Source organism: Oratosquilla oratoria, chromosome 12 (assembly GCF_046742065.1).
Source record: "Oratosquilla oratoria isolate Oo_2021 chromosome 12, ASM4674206v1, whole genome shotgun sequence".
Lineage (NCBI taxonomy): Eukaryota > Metazoa > Arthropoda > Malacostraca > Stomatopoda > Squillidae > Oratosquilla > Oratosquilla oratoria.
The window spans coordinates 56,575,419-56,592,925 of NC_134788.1; the positions used below are offsets into that span (position 1 = coordinate 56,575,419).

Genomic DNA, 17,507 nt, shown 5'->3' on the forward strand with positions numbered 1-17,507 from the left:
TGTTAAAGATTGCCAGACACGGTCCTGATGTCATTTGTTTGACTTCGATGGGTGATCCAGCCCCCGACTCTCTTCCCAAGATTCAAGGCTTCAACACTTGGAGTCGGGGTCTTGCTTTGCACTCGGGCGTCTGTATTTTAGCCAGGAAGTCCCTCCAGGCAACTATACTTGATCAATTTCACTATGAGCAGATGCTCGCGATCAAGTTGAGCAACATTCGCGGTCCCATCCTCCTCTGTACCCTCTACCGTCCTCCCCGTATCCCCTTCCTCCCCTTTGTTGACATTGCCAAGGTGATGTCATACAAAGTCCCAACCTTCTTCATTGGCGACTTCAACTGCAGGCATGCTGCTTGGAGCACTGGAACGTACAACAGCAGCTCAGTGAGTCGGCAACTGCACTCTCCTACTATACTTCACCGGCTGAAGTTCCTAGGTCCGGACTTTCCCCCATTCATAGGTCATGGATTGCAGGGTAAGCCCGACCTGGTGTTCTCCAACAGCCGAGCTTTCTTCCTTAACGCCACTATCTCACCCGGTGCCCCCACCCTCTCAGACCACATACCCTTAATCCTTCGCATCTCCACCTCACCCATCATTATCCCCAGTGAGCCTCGGTTACGTTACAGTCAGGCCGACTGGGAAGGCTTCAAAAACACTCTCACGACATACACCAACACAAACATGAACAACTCTCCACATGTAGCGATAGAGCAGGAATTGCGCTCACTTACAAAGTTTGTCAAAAACGCTGTAAAAAAGCACATTCCTAGTACAAAGCACCGAAAGGTTGCCACGTTCACCGCTTCTATGCGCACTAACAGACTACGCATTGTACTACAGAACAGATTTACATATCTATTACAAGCACCCCTAGAGGCCCGTGTCGCCATCCTACGAGACATGCACTGGCTACAGAGTAGACTAAGGAAGTCCCTCTACATCGATTCACATCGTGAGGAGGAACAACTGATGGCCTCGCTCTCCGGCGTCTGTGAGACGGACCCTTCCAAGTTCTGGAGGACCCTCAAACGTCAGCTGGAGGAGTGCTCTGTGCCTCCACCCAAGGTCATCAACCATCTTAACCACTCTGCACACTCCCCCCAACACCAAGCTGACATTCTGGCGTCAGCATGGAGTGAGGTCTTTAAACTCCATCCTGTGCAAGAACCACATTGCTTTAGCACCTTGCACAGTGTTAACTCCTTCATGAACAGATGTAGTGACCTCATTCCCGACAAGACTGTTGATCTCTCTCAGTTAGATGAAGATGATCCCCTTATCTGCCCCATCGTTTTGGAGGAGGTAAAGGGGGTTATCTCGGCTTTAAAACTAAAATCCCCTGGCCCCTCAGGCATCGATGCACACATACTCAAACGTATGCCAGACAACATAATCTCACACATGACGACACTATACAATAGCTCACTAGCCTCTGGGTACTTCCCACAACTATTCAAGGCCTCCCACACCATCCTCATTCCTAAACCCCAGAAACCCGCCTCCGCCCCCCTTTCATACCGACCGATCTCCCTTCTGGAGTACTTTGGTAAGGTGTTTGAGCACGTCCTATGCAGCCGCCTGACCGTGTACCTAGAGACGGAGAATGTGCTGAGGGATTGCCAATTTGGTTTTCGGCCGGGGCGCGGTGCAGACGACGTAATATCCATGATCACTCAATGGGTTCAAAGACCGCCAGACGGTCGCCCTGGTAAGGCCATTTTGGTTTGTAAGGATGTGGAGAAGGCATTCGATACTGTCTGGCATGAAGGCCTTAAGTACAAATTGTACCACAATTTCGACTTTGCCCTGCCGTTCACAAGGTTGCTCTGCAACTACCTGGACGACAGGACAATAAGAATAAAGTGGCGGGGCTGTCTGCCCCAACCTTTTGTGCCGAAGGCTGGAGTACCGCAAGGGTCAGTCCTTGCCCCCAATTTGTACAATCTATATACGAATGACTGCCAGAGCTAGCTTATCCACGCAACCAGGCTCTAACTCTTTCGTATGCGGACGACACTAACCACATCAGCAGACACAAAACGCTGCAGGGAGCGTTACACGTAATGCAAAACATCCTTGACGGGTCACACGCGTGGGAGCAACAGTGGCGCATTAAGACCAACGCGTCGAAATGCAATGCTGTATACTTCTGCTGCAAGCGAACCAACAGAACAATCACAAACACTCCTCTTAAAATAAACAACACAAACATCCCAGTGAAGGACCATACCTGTGTGCTGGGTAGCACACTTGATAGTGGCCTTACCTGGACCCTACACTTCCGCAAGCAGGGAGCGAAGGCTAGAGCTGTGCTGGGAAAGCTAAGACGCTTCAAAACTGCAACACTGTCCACCAAACGTCGATTGTACCTAGCCTTCGTCAGACCGATTATGTGCTAGTCCCCGGGACTAAGCCAGCTGACATGTCCCACCAATAACTACGAGCATTAGAAGGTTCAGAATGCCGCTGTCATGTTCATCACGGGTTCGCGATGGAGGGACTTCAGAACCACTGAGTCTCTACACCGAATTTCCAACATCCACTCAACCAACACAAACACAAACTTCACTCAAGACACCTAGAAAAACTGCACGACAGACACAAACACCTGATACAACACATTGCACCTAGACCACACAGTACAGACTATCTGTCAGCTGCGCCCGTCCCACGTGCGGTGTACACGATAAGACGTGTATAACCGTACCTATCAATAATACACACCTTCACCAGCTTTGACTGGTGATAGCAATAATGATGAAATAATAATAATAATGATAATAATATTGCATGTAGCCCAATAATTGACAAGCTACAAGCATACACAACTCAAACCCAACCTGGGGAAAAGCAGGAGAGCTCAGGCCTTACCTGGGGCTAATCAGGAACGCGCTCTACACGCGGGAATTGAACTCTACTCACTTCCCGTAAGATACACACACACACCTCTCACGAACATAGCCACGACCCACGCACAAACATCTACACTTAATTTTTCTTCGACTAAAATTCGCTTCCTTTCGAACCTTCTCTTATACTACATATTATTTCAGTTTACCTCCCACTAAAGATTTTTCCGTTTTTCCACCTTTCTCTCCTACTACGCCTCCCACCATTTTCTGAACTTTTGGTTATTTTCATCCCGGCGTCGGCGCCGCCGTCCAAGCTCCCAGTCCATTTCTCCCGAGCCACGACCACCAGCTGCCCCTAATCGCTCGCTAATTCGCCCGGTGGCAATAGCCCTCCTTTATACACTACTATCTTTTCATTTTCCTACAGACATTCTTCCCCTCCCACAAAAACCGATCCCGCGCAAGCGGGTGGTCTTTTCTAGGAATTCAGAATTCAGACGATGGGAATTACGTCGAAAGACCGAAAGAGAGCAGACTAGAGTGGAAAATATTGTGGAGGCGTTAACTAGCTTACACCAGAGGAGTCTAAGAAATGTAAAACAAATTTCAGTGTGTTCTGTGAAAGAACCACAAAGTATATAAGTGACAGATATATCTGAAAACATAACAATATGTCAAGATTAAGCTCAAGACGTGTCATACCATTTGAAGAATTTTGTGATGCAGTCAAGGCCTGTAACATTCAAGATAGTGATATGGATGATTTATATGAAGAGTATGGGACTGTGTAGGCTATTAATTTGATCCATACTCCAGAGATAATATAAAGCCACGTTATCTCAAGCTGATTAGTAAATCTAAGGTCCCATTCACAAATTTGAAGAAGCTGGACACTTGTATATTTTCTCTCTTCCATGCAGAAATCTTCACACGATTTTTTTTTTTTTTTAATGATGAACTCAGCTTGGAAAAACGAGAGATGCCATCTGCAAGTGGACTCCAAATCTGTAAATCTTCTCAAAAGAGTGCCTAGCCATGGACAAAAGAAAACTCACGGAGATGGCAGTCTGCCATTATGAATGTCTATGTTAAGTAGGCTATTTTATCATGTGAATCTGTAGTAGTTTTAGTTCGGAACAACGGCATGACAAATGAAAATCAACACAAAATATCTAATCTCTTTCTTTTGGTAATTAGCCACAAGGTGCGACACTAGAAGTGTCACATGAGAAATATAGGTGAAGCTCGGACTAAGGCCACAGCTTAGTGGAGCTTATGGTTGTAGCTGGACGTGGAGCCTAACGTCGGCGAGGCGGTAGCAGATGATGACGGCGAGGCTCGATGGGACGGCTAGAAGATTGGACGAGATGTTGTTGTATGTGCTGGTCGTGCTGTTCTGCCCATCTCGGCGAAACGCCGACCTTTTAAGGGAGGCTGGCGGGAATGTGAGGAGTTTTCCAAGTTCCTGATTGGCTGACCGCTGGCTGGCAGGGACACCCTTGCGAACTACGCTTGCCAACTACAAGAACTTGGAAATGCTAGTTCCGAAGATTTCTTTGATCAGTGTGTGACGGGTCGTAGGATGCATCACGTCACTACAAATCTAATTTGGTTAGCTTACAGTATTTTTTATCAATGGTAAATTTTAATATTCATTTATTCAGTTTTTTTTATTATTTATACTGCATAACTATATGTATATTCGTGAAGAGCTGAAGTCCAGAAACCTTTGTATAGACGAAGAAAGCAAACGCTGGTCTCGTGGAAATAATTTTATTCCTGCGTTTCGAAACCCAGACAGGGTTCGAAACGTAGGAATAAACTTATTTCGATGAGTCCAGCGTTTACTTTCTTGGAATATACGTATATATGTAACATACAATGCGTTTAAAATAGCCTTCATTACATTATATCTTTGACAAATCAACACTTCTAAGTATGTTTTGCATGTTTTATGTATATATATATATATATATGTGTGTGTGTGTGTGTGTTTGTGTGTGTGTGTGTGTGTGTGTGTGTGTGTGTGTGTGTGTGTGTGTGTGTGTGTGTGTGTGTGTGTGTGTGTGTGTGTGTGTGTGTGTGTGTGTGTGTGTTCACCTCGGATCTGCTGCAGCCTTCTGTCGAGACAGCCAGACACCACCTTACGGCAGCGAGCTCAGAGCTCATTATTTGCCGATCTCTGGGTAGGTCTGAGACCACTCACACACCACACACCGGGACAGCACGGTCACAACTCCTTGACTAACGCCCGGCCGCGCGCGCGCGCGCGCGTGTGTATTTACCTAGTTGTATTTTACGGGAAGGGGAGCTATGCTCGTGGGGTCCCGTCTTCATATCTCATTTTATCTAAACTATTTTTAAATTCATGTATTGTTTTTGCACACACTACTTTCTCATCTAACTTGTTCCAACTGTCTATTGCTCTGTGAGGAAAGCTGTTCTTTTTAAAATCTCTTCTATAGCTGCCTTTTTTTATTTTCTTTCCGTGTCCTCTTGTATTTCTGTCATCCCATTTTATCAGATTCTCTCTATCAGTAATTTCTATGCCTTTCATGATTCTGTAAATAGCTATCAAATCTCCTCTCTCTTTTCTTTGCTCTAGTGTCTGTAGTTTAAGTTTTTGTAGTCTCTCTTCATATGATAGTTTTGAGAGTGTTGGTGCCAGTTTTGTAATTGCTCTTTGTATTCTTTCAAGTTTTTTTATACATTTTTTTGTACTTGGTGACCATATCGTTGCTGCATATTCCAATCTTGGTCTTATCAGGGTGATTAGGATTTTCCTCACCATTTCTTCATCCAGGTATGTAAATGCCACTTTGATTGTTCTTATTAAATTATAAGTTTCTCCAAAAATCTTATTTATATGTTTCTCAGGTGACATATTATTCATAACAATGACTCCCAGGTCCTTCTCATTTTCTACTTTTTTTATTCCTTCTTCTCCCAAATTATATGATCCTGTTATTCTGTTTTTGCTTTTTCCAAATTCCATTATACTACACTTTTTTGTATTGAACTCCATCTCCCACTTCCTACTCCATTCTTGTACTTTATTTAGATCTCTCTGTAGTGATTCACAATCTTCTTCAGTTTTCACTCTTTTCAGTAATTTTGCATCATCTGCAAAGAAGCTCATATAGCTTTCAATTCCTTCATCCATATCATTAATATATATAGCAAACATTATTGGGGCCAGAACTGTTCCCTGCGGGACACCGCTTATTACTTCATTCCATTTTGAGTGCTGATCTCTTATCACTACTCTCATTTTTCTTTCTTGCAAAAAGTCTTCCATCCAATTTAGCAATTTACCTTGTATTCCTCCTTCATATTCTAATTTCTTAAGCAACTTCTTATGTGGTACTTTGTCAAAAGCTTTTTTTAGGTCTAGAAATGCACAATCAGCCCATCCATCTCTTTCTTGTATTATATCTATTAGCCTTGAATAGAAACATATTAAATTGGTGACGCATGATCGTCCTTGTCTGAATCCAAATTGCCTTGGATTTAGTACGTTGTTTTTTTCCAAGTATTTTACCCATCTACTTTTGATAATTCTTTCACATATTTTTGCTATTGTACTTGTTAGAGAGACTGGTCTATAGTTGGTAGGTTCTTCTTTATTTCCTCCTTTATATATAGGTACTATATTTGCTTTTTTCCAATCTTCTGGAACTTTTCCTTCTTTTAAGGAACTGCTTATTATGCTATGTATTTTGTCTGCCAGTTCATTCCTGCATTCTTTCAGAATCCAGTTTGCTATTTCATCTGGCCCATGCGATTTTCTGACATCAAAATTACCCAAGTGTGTCAATATTTCATTCTTTGTTACTTCTATTTCTTCCATAGGGGGGACTTTTTCCTTCCACTCAATCTCTTCAGGTTGTATATTTTCCCTTGTAAACACTGATTTAAGATGTTTGTTCATAATTTCTGCCATTTCCATTTCCTCAGTGTATTCAACTCCTCCTTGTCTTAATTTCTCTAAGTCTTGTTTGTTTTTCAGTTTATTGTTTACAAATCTGTAGAATAGTTTTGGTTGATCTTTACACTTTTCTATAACATCTTTTTCATATTTTCTTTTTTCCTCTCTGCACTTTTGTACATATTCATTTCTATAACCAGTATATATTTTCCATTTTTCAGGTCTTCTGTCTTTTTTCCATCTGGTCCAGGCTTTGTCTCTTTTGTCCTTTAACTCCCTACAACTTTTGTTGTACCAGCATTTTACATATTCTTTTTCTTGTTTTTGTCTTGGGACATACTTTTCCACTCCTTTTTTGTAAATTTTTGTCAAAATATTCCATTTCTCTTCCACTGTTGTTTCTTCTTTGTATATTTCTTCCCAGTTTTCTTGTTGGAAGAATTCTCTTATTTTATCAAAGTTTGTTTTTTCATACATCATTCTTCCTTTTCTATATTGTTCATTTCTTTTCATATATTTTTCTTCATTAAGTTCCAGTTCAATCAATATGTGGTCACTTTTACCTATTGGTGTTTTATATTCAATCTTGTCCACTATTCTAGGTTCAGATGTAATTATTAAGTCTAGCCTCGATGGTTCTTCTTCATTTCTATACCTAGTGTTCTCTTGTATCCATTGTGTCATTGAATGGTCAGTAATCATCTCAAGTAGAGCATTTCCCCATGAGTCATCACCACTCTTTACTGTCATTTCTTCCCAGCAGATTTCTTTGCAATTAAAGTCGCCCATCATAACTATTCTTCCTCCGTCTTCCATTATTTTAGTTAATGCTATCTTTGTGTCCTCTAACATACTTTTATGTTCACTCTCCTCCCATGAGGCTGTTTTCGGAGGCACATAATTGATCACAAATTTTCTGCTCTTCTTATCTCGGTCTTCCACTTCTATCATAATCATCTCTACTGTATTCTTTCCATATATGACACCTTTCACGTTTATATCCTTCTTAGTCAGGAACATAACTCCACCCCCTTGTTTTTTCTCTCTGTTTCTAATCCAATAATTGTATGTATCATGTCCTACACTGTTGGGTGGTAGTGGGCCTTTTAATTTTGTTTCTACAATTCCCATTATGTCCGGTTCTTTTTCTTTCAAATAATCATTCAGTTCATTCAATCCTGTTATCAATCCATCTATATTTGTGTAAGACACTCTTAGTTTTCTTCCACTTCCATTGTATTCTCTGTTTCCCTTATGTTTTTCTTAGTTGTATTTACCTATGTGTGTGTGTGTGTGTGTGTGTGTGTGTGTGTGTGTGTGTGTGTTCACTTGGTCTTTGGATCACGTGTTGGACTCGTGATCGACAGCTATTTCCCTCCTGGAAGAGAGCTCAGAGCTCGTAGGTCCGATCTATGGGTAATGCTATGACCTTGCACACACACACACACACACCCAACTCCCCGCCCACGAGAGTCAGAGTAACGACCCGAAGCGCAGCGGTACCGAAATAATTTCGGCCCTGGGCAGGATTCGAACTATGAGCTGCGGGCCACTATTGTGGCAGCTCAGTGCTCTACCAACTACGCCACCGAGTGTTTGTGTATTCACTTGGTCTTTGGTCTTTGGATCACGTGTTGGACTCGTGATCGATAGCTATTTCCCTCCTGGAAGAGAGCTCAGAGCTCGTAAGTGTGTGTGTGTGTGTGTGTGTGTGTGTGTGTGTGTGTGTGTGTGTATTTACCTAGTTGTATTTTACGGGAAGGGGAGCTATGCTCGTGGTGTGTGTGTGTGTGTGTGTGTGTGTGTGTGTGTGTGTATGTATGTATATATATATACATATAAATAAAAATACATATAAAATATATATATATATATATATATATATATATATATATATATATATAATATATATATATATATATATATATATATATCCACTCAACAAGTTTGATGTAGATCACAAGTGTCAGCAATATTATTATTATTATTTTTATTTATTTATTTATCTATTTATCCAGTCATTCATTCATTCATTTATTTGTTTGTTTATTTTATATTACTAATGACCACTTGTACAGAGAAATATTTGTATCTTGTTTGTATACATTTTTCTTGGCGGGCTGATATTTCGTCTTCCTCAGTACGAAAATCCAAATTATGAAATTCACTGCCTAATCTCTCAATTCACTGTGTACTGAAATTGTTACTAGTTCTTTAGAATTCATTCCACATGTGCACTGTATATCGGAATGCTCCAGAAATAGCGTCGTTTTCCATAAGCTAACAAAAAAGTAGTTCTATGTTGTTTTCGTGATTTAAGAGCAAGATTGCTATGGGCACAAAATAATTTTCCCGATGAAATAATTGTAATTCAATTTAAGTGATTGTTTTAAATGAATAACTAACTGAACAAGCTACTCCCACCAATCCACAATACTCCTTGTTTTATTAGTTGATGGAACCGAAGAAGGAAGGTGCTATGTGTAACCTAACCTAGCTATAGGTAGGGATAGGCAAGCTTCGGCTGATTAGATTATTTTTTTTTCTCAGTCTAAGATGGTAGATATAATTTTTGTTTAGTTTTCTTTGTGGTGTTCTATTTCTGCCAAAATTCACTCGTTCACCTGTCAATATTTCTTATTTCCAGTTATCTGTGCTATTGCATCCTCCATTATGCACATGCACACACACAAACACACACACACAGCAATTACAAAACTGGCACCAACACTCAAAACTGTCATATGAAGAGAGACTAGCAAAACTTGAGCTACAGACACTAGTACAAAGAACAGAGAGAGGAGCTTTGATAGCTGTTTACAGAATCATGAAAGGCATAGAAATTATTGATAGAGAGGATCTAATAAAATGGGATGATAGATATACAAGAGGACACGGAAAGAAAATCAAGAAAGACAGCTATAGAAGAGATCTGAAAAAGAACAGCTTTCCTCACAGAGTAATAGACAGTTGGAACAAGTTGGATGAGAAAGTAGTGTGTGCAAAAACAATACATAAATTCAAAAATAGTCTAGATAAAATGAGATATGATGACGGGATACCACGAGCATAGCTCCCCTTCCCGTAAAATACAACTAGGTAAATACACACAAAAGACCTGAAAAATGTAAAATATATACTTGTTATAGAAATGAATATGTACAAGTGTGCAGAGAGGAAAAGAGAAAATATGAAAAAGATGTCATAGAAAAATGTAAAGATCAACCAAAATTATTTTACAGATTTGTAAACAACAAACTGAAAAACAAACAAGATTTGGAGAAATTAAGACAAGGAGGAGTTGAATACACAGAGGAAATAGAAATGGCGGAAATTATGAACAAGCATTTTAAATCAATGTTTACAAGGGAGAACATACAACCTGAAGAGATCGAATGGAAAGAGAAAGTACCCCCTATGAAAGAAATAGAAGTAACAAAGAATGAAATAATGAAACACTTGAGTAATCTTGATGTCAGAAAATTGCATGGACCAGATGAAATAGCAAACTGGATTTTGAAAGAATGCAGGAATGAACTGTGCAGACAAAATACATAGCATAATAAACAGTTACTTGAAAGAAGGAAAAGTTCCAAAAGATTGGGAAAAAGCAAATATAGTACCTATATATAAAGGGGGGAAATAAAGAAGACCCTACCAACTATAGACCAGTCTCTCTAACAAGTACAATAGCAAAAATTTGTGAAAGAATTGTCAAAAGTAGATGGGTAAAATATTTAGAAAAAAATGTGCTAAATCCAAGGCAATTTGGATTCAGACAAGGATGATCATGCGTCACCAATTTAATATGTTTCTATTCAAGGCTAATAGATATAATACAAGAAAGAGATGGATGGGCTGATTGTGCATTTCTAGACCTATAAATTTTTTTTTTACAAAATGCCACATAAGAAGTTGCTTTAGAAATTAGAAACCGAAGGAGGAATACATGGCAAAACTGCTTGAATGAATGGAAGACTTTTTGCAAGAAAGAAAAATGAGAGTAGTGATAAGAGACAAACACTCAAATTGGGATGAAGTAATAAATGGTGTTCCACAAGGAACAGTTTTGGCCCCAATAATGTTTGCTATACATATTAATGATATGGATGAAGAAATTGAAAGTTTTATGAGCTTCTTTGCAGGTGATGCAAAACTATTCAAAAAAGTGAACACGGAAGAAGATTGTGAGTCACTACAGAGTGATCTCAATAAAGTCTGGGAATTGAGTAGGAAGTGGGAGATGGAGTTCAATACTAAAAAGTGTAGTATAATGGAATTTGGAAAAAGCAAAAACAGAATAACAGGATCATATAAATTGGGAGAAGAAAGAATAAAAAAAGTAGAAAATGAGAAGGACCTGGGAGTCATTGTTATTAATAATATGTCACCTGAGAAACAAATAAATAAGATTTTTGGAGAAACTTACAATTTAATAAGAACAATCAAAGCGGCATTTACATACCTGGATGAAGAAATGGTGAAGAAAATACCAATCACTCTGATAAGACCAAGATTGGAATATGCAGCAACGATGTGGTCACCATGTACAAAAAAAAAAGTATAAAAAAAATTGAAAGAATACAAAGAGCAATTACAAAATTGGCACCAACACTCTCAAAACTATCATATGAAGAGAGACTAGCAAAACTTGAGCTACAGACACTAGAGCAAAGAAGAGAGAGGAAATTTGATAGCTATTTACAGAATCATGAAAGGCATAGAAACTATTCATAGAGAGGATCTAATAAAATGGGATGATAGAAATACAAGAGGACATGGAAAGAAAACCAAGAAAGACAGCTATAGAAGAGATCTGAAAAAGGACAGCTTTCCTCACAGAGTAATAGACAGCTGGATCAAGTTAGATGAGAAAGTAGTGTGTACAAAAACAATACATGAATTTAAAGATAGTCTAGATAAAATGAGATATGAAGACGGGACACCACGAACATAGCTCCCCTTCCCGTAAAATACAACTAGGTAAATACACACACATATATATATATATATATATATGCTGCAGTGACTTACCAACTAGGCTATCAAGAGAGATTAAAATTGAGCACAGTTTTTCTTATAGATTTGTATGCTCGAGTTACACATACATGATTTTTTTTTTCAACCCATCTCCACTATGATAGTACAATTGGAAGTATACAAACACAGGAAAGTATTTGTACAACAATGAATGGGTCCCAGTGATTATAGATACATTTTAACAACCACAATCCACTTTAATTCTAAGCCATCAAGGCCAACATGCAGAAATTGAAATGTACTGCTAAGGATTTGAACCCCAGCATCCTCATAACAAGCATATATATTTGTTTCTTTATGTAATGTTCCATTCCTGTGGCTAATTATTTTCATATTTTCACTTTATGTTGATTTACAGGGCACAAATATTCACGCAAATTAGTTATAACACATTTGAAGTGGCTGTTTTCACAGAATAACCATAACTCAACAAGCTACTTCAACTGAGCGCCTTGTATAGTATTAGATTGATAGGAGGAATGAATCACACCAATCATAGGTGCAGTGTGGGACAGGTTAGGATAGATTTTCTAGAAGTAATTTACTTCTTACAGAAGGATGTCAAAATATATTAACATTTTATATATTTATAGGATTCTGGTGGTATATTTGGAATGTTATTTGTATTTCTGCCAACCTTGATGTTATGGGAGGAAGGGGGGTCAAACATATAATGGAAAACAAGTCATTTGCTCTAGAAATACATATCAGATTACCATGAAACTCTCAAACGGTGATTTACGACGTCATTGATTAGTGTGTGTAGGGGTACTCTGCAAAACAATTAACAAATATTTTTTATTTCCAACTGTGTTATTATATCCTACATTATGTACCAATCTCTTTTTCTCATGTTTTGCACCTCTTTCCAGCATTCATTCGGTCATGCACTTAACTTGATTATTTCCTGATTAGTTTTTACTGTTGCAGTCCCAGGTGTTATTTATTTATTTTTTTTTTCTGCACAAACTCATAATTTTTTGTATTTGCTCAACCTTCTATTTCTTTCTTCTTCCATTAAGATTCTTATTTAATACGAGTTGTTTGTTATCTCCCACTACTGCATTCTGGTTAATGCACCACTGTATTTGTATACACTCATGTTACTACTATTACATGCTCACAAAAAGTTAGATGTCGAACTTATTATATATTTTCTTTCAGGTTGATGGGTAAATATCAATACCTTTTCTATGGAAAAGGTATTGGAAGATTCCATATATTCCTAGTATAACAAAGAGAATTGTGTGTGGCATCTGCGGCACTCATATCTTACAAGCCATCTTAGATATCACGCAATGACCCACATTGGAGAGAAACTTTTCCAAAGTGACCTGTGTGATGTGGCTTTCTCAGGAGAGATTGTTCTGGAACAACATGCATGCAAGGCCTCGCAGTGGAGAGAAGTCTTTCAAGTGTGACCTGTGTGATGTGGCTTTCTCAGGAGAGAAGATTGTTCTGGAACAACATGCATGCAAGGCCTCGCAGTGGAGAGAAGTCTTTCAAGTGTGACCTGTGTGATAAAATTTTCTCACATAAGTGTGATCTCAAACGACATATGGTGACCCACACTGGAAAGAAGCCTTTCCAATGTGACCTATGTGATGCAGATTTCTCACAAAAGGGTTCTCTCAAACGACACATTGTGACCCACACTACAGAGAAGCAGCCTTTCCAATGTGACCTGTGTGATACAACTTTCTCACAAAAGAGTTCTCTCAAACGACATATAGTGACCCATACAAGAGAGAAATATTTCAAGTGTGACCTGTGCGATGCAGCTCTCTCGACAAAGAATGCTTTCAAATATCACATGATGACCCACACTGAAGAGAAGCCTTTCAAGTGTGACCTGTGTGATGCAGCTTTCCCACAAAAGTGTGCTCTCAATCAACACATGATGACACACACTGGAGACAAGCCTTTCCAATGTGACCTGTGTGATGCAGCTTTCTCACGAAAGAGTACTCTCAAACAACACATGGTGACCCACACTTCAGAGAAACCTTTCAAATGTAGCCTGTGTGATGCAACTTTCTCAAGAAAGAGTAATCTCAAATATCACATGACAACACACACTGGAGAGAAGCCTTTCAAGTGTGATCTGTGTGATGCAGCTTTCTCAGGAAAAAGTGTTCTCAAACAACATGTGATGACCCACACTGGAGAGAAGCCTTTCAAGTGTGATCTGTGCAATGCAGCTTTCTCAGGAAAGAGTGCTCTCAAATACCATGTGATGACCCACACTGGAGAGAAGCCTTTCCAATGTGACCTGTGTGATGCAGCTTTCTCACAAAAGATTCATCTAAAAAATCACATGCTCACCCACACTGGAGAGAAGCCTTTCAAGTGCGACCTGTGTGATGCAGCTTTCTCACAAAAGATTTATCTCAAACATCATATGATGACCCACACTGGAGAGAAGCCTTTACAGTGTGACCTGTGTGAGGCAGCTTTCTCACAAAAGAGTAATCTCAAACAACACCTTGTGACCCACACTGGAGAGAAGCCTTTCAAGTGTGACCTGTGTGATGCAGCTTTCTCACAAAAGAGTAATCTTAATTATCACATGATGACCCACACTGGAGAGAAGCCTTTCAAATGTGACCTGTGTGATGCAGCTTTCTCAGGAAAGAGTAATCTCAAACAACACATGGTAACCCACACTGGAGAGAAGCATTTCAAGTGTGACCTGTGTGGTGCAACATTCTCACAAAATAGTACTCTCAAACGACATGTGGTGACCCACACTGGAGAGAAGCCTTTCAAATGTGACTTGTGTGATGCAGCTTTCTCACAAAAGAGTAATCTGAAACGACACGTGTTGACCCACATTTGAGAGAAGCCCTTCAAGTGTTACCTGTGCAATGCAGCTTTCTTGGAAAATTATTATAATAATTTTATTGTTATAATTAACAATAATAATTTTATTATTATTAATAATAATACCAGTAATAGTAATTATGCCAGACATCACGTGGTGATCCATACAGGAGAGAAGCCCTTTTTGCTTACTCATGAAGTACTCATATCAAATTTCACATAGTGCCTCATACACTGTTACAAAAGATTGATCTCGTGTATTGCGTAATGACCCACACTGTTTAGAGGCTTCTCCAGTGTGACCTGATTAATTAAACTTTTCTATATGATGATATGTTCAGCTATTACGCATTGATCCACTGTTATAGCAGTTGTGAAATTATTTAGTTATCTTGGATTGGCTTATTGTGTAATTGAATTTTTGCTTGTTCATAATCAAAGAGTCTTGAGACTTCTGTAAAGTACACGGATGTTCTTGTAATTACCAAAAACTGTTGAGAATATTAGAGAGTGGCATGTCGGATACGGTCCTGTTTACCTTAGCATTTTGCAAAGTTGTCTGGAATATGCACCATTGTTACTTGCAATTTGTGTTACTGTAAATATAACTAAGATAATCTACTCAGCAGTGTTTATTGGATCCCTGGAGATAGAGCATCCACAGTTTAATGAAGTTTTATCAGTAATGATATCAGATTGTATATGATGACTTGCTCATTATTGTTGGATGGGTTGGTTTTGTTGTTTTTTGTGCCAAGAAGTATTTGTTTGTGGTGTCTAACAATATTTTTGATAGTACTTTTTCTTAATTACCTACTGAAAGAGAATTTCATGGACATATCATTTGTGAAATATATCATGATGCCCCCATAATTTCTAATGCATTTGTTCCCTCTGTATAAATTGCAGTTGTTAAATGATTTTTATGCTTATCACATACAAGTATATTTGAGTCTTTGTTAGGGCAATATATATTAAAGCTTACTTGATGGTGAGCTTTTCCATGAAAAACAGTTTACTGTGATTATCATTATATATTTATCATGATCATTATTATTCTTTATTTTCTTATTCACTTATTGTTATTATTGTTATTGTTGTTGTTGTTATTACCCAGAAGGGGGAAAAAGCCATTGGCATATGTATGTATATATTAATTTTTTTATTTACTAATATCTTTTATTTTTTCTTTCTAAAGGCATATTGGCTCATATGTTTGCTTCTAGTGATGGAAGGTCTATAAGACCACCATTGTTGTTGTTGTTGTTGTCGTTCCCTAGACTGTCTGTCCGAGCAGTCCCGTCTCCCCAAGGAATGCCATAGCCGAAACTGGGTTTTCCCACAAATCCTTTATAGAGCGTATGTTGTGTTGTTTGCCTGCATGATTGTGTATAATGCAGTCTTCCATTATGTGTTGTATGGTATGGGGTGAAGTGTTACATCCTGGGCAGCTGTTCACAACGCGGTCATCCAGCCTCTTCTGTTAGGCTGTGGGCAGGTAGTGGCCAACTTGGATGTTTGTAATTGAACAGAGGCTACTCTGAGCTGGTTCTTGATCTGAGTGAGTTGCGGGTGGATATATATATATATATATATATATATATATATATATATATATATATTATATATATATACATATATATATATTTATATATGTGTGTGTGTGTATGCATTCTCTATGTAGGTCTTGAAATAGGGCTAAAAATTCTGATTTTTCTTTGGTGTTTTCTGTGCTGATATTATTTTATTTCTTTGTATGGACATGGTTTTCTAGTTTTTGGTTTGAATGAGGCTTTTTTTTTTCTTCTTCTTCTTTTTAGAGGTAGTTGTATATGGATGATGCTGTGATGCATGAGGTGGAATGGGTGAGGGAGTGTGTGAGAAAAAATTTGATGCAGCCTGAAGGGATTTCTCCCCGTCTTCTCCTTTTCTGCATGAGGGGATGGAGAGGGGGGTCACCAATTTAATGAAGTGGCCTTGCTGTGGATGTGCTGTGTCTTGTGACACTGCTTCTGACCCAGGGCAGTGGGCGAGATGCAGGGATGACCCACCATCCAGGAGGTGCCAAGATAAGAAGGAAGAAAGAGGGTGGAGGGGAGTGAAGTGTGATAGGGATGGAATAGGTGGGAGTGGTTTTTATGCCTTTTTTTTTTTTTTTTTTTTTTGGCTACCTCCCTTGTAAGGGGAAAAAAGCCTTTGGTATATGTATGTATGTATGCTAAGATGAAAGGAAATATACCTAAACCTTCTCTTATGCTATCATATCCCATCCTGTAGAAACCTTGGGAAAGAGTTCACATAGATACACTGGAGCTACCTATGTCTAAAAATGGATGTAAATATGTATTTGTTACTATTGATTATCTTTCAAGATTGTATTTTACAACCCATTCCAAATAAGAGAGCTGAAACAAGTGCTTCAGTAATCTGTGATCAGATAATCTGTAATTTCACTACTAAGATCTTAGTTTCAGACAATGGTACTGAATTTAATAAGATCTTGTAAGAATTATGTAGGTTATTCAAGATCAAGCAAACATTCTAGTAAATCATCCTCAGAACAATGGAGATGTAGAGAGGTTAAATAAGAAAATTATTACATGCCTTGGTATAGTTGGATTCCTTGTGTTAAATGTACCCTAAACAACCAAATTAATACAGCTACAGGAGAAATATTTTATTATTGACAATATTCTCCATGTGTATAATATGGAGGATTACATCTCAAATAGGATACATACATTTGAATCTATACATCAAAGAGTTAAATCCTTAACAAATTTTCACCATGGTACTCAGGTCCATGTAGAATAATTGACTTTGCAGGTGGAAATAAATACAAGATTTTCCATCTAGAAACTA

General features: G+C 38.7%; 1 protein-coding gene across 1 annotated transcript; it reads left to right on the plus strand.

The window, feature by feature from the left end:
* The first annotated feature begins 8,866 nt into the window (after positions 1 to 8,866).
* LOC143030791 (uncharacterized) lies at positions 8,867 to 17,301 on the plus strand. The gene is made up of 2 exons (XM_076194007.1): positions 8,867 to 8,922; positions 12,987 to 17,301. Exon 2 carries the CDS (start codon positions 13,204 to 13,206, stop codon positions 14,659 to 14,661), a length of 1,458 nt encoding a protein of 485 aa, XP_076050122.1. The 5' UTR covers positions 8,867 to 8,922; positions 12,987 to 13,203; the 3' UTR covers positions 14,662 to 17,301.
* The last annotated feature ends 206 nt before the right edge of the window (positions 17,302 to 17,507 follow it).

Excerpts from the sequence above, each read along its gene's own strand:
- LOC143030791 (XM_076194007.1), top strand. The coding sequence starts at position 13,204 with ATGCAAGGCCTCGCAGTGGAGAGAAGTCTTTCAAGTGTGACCTGTGTG.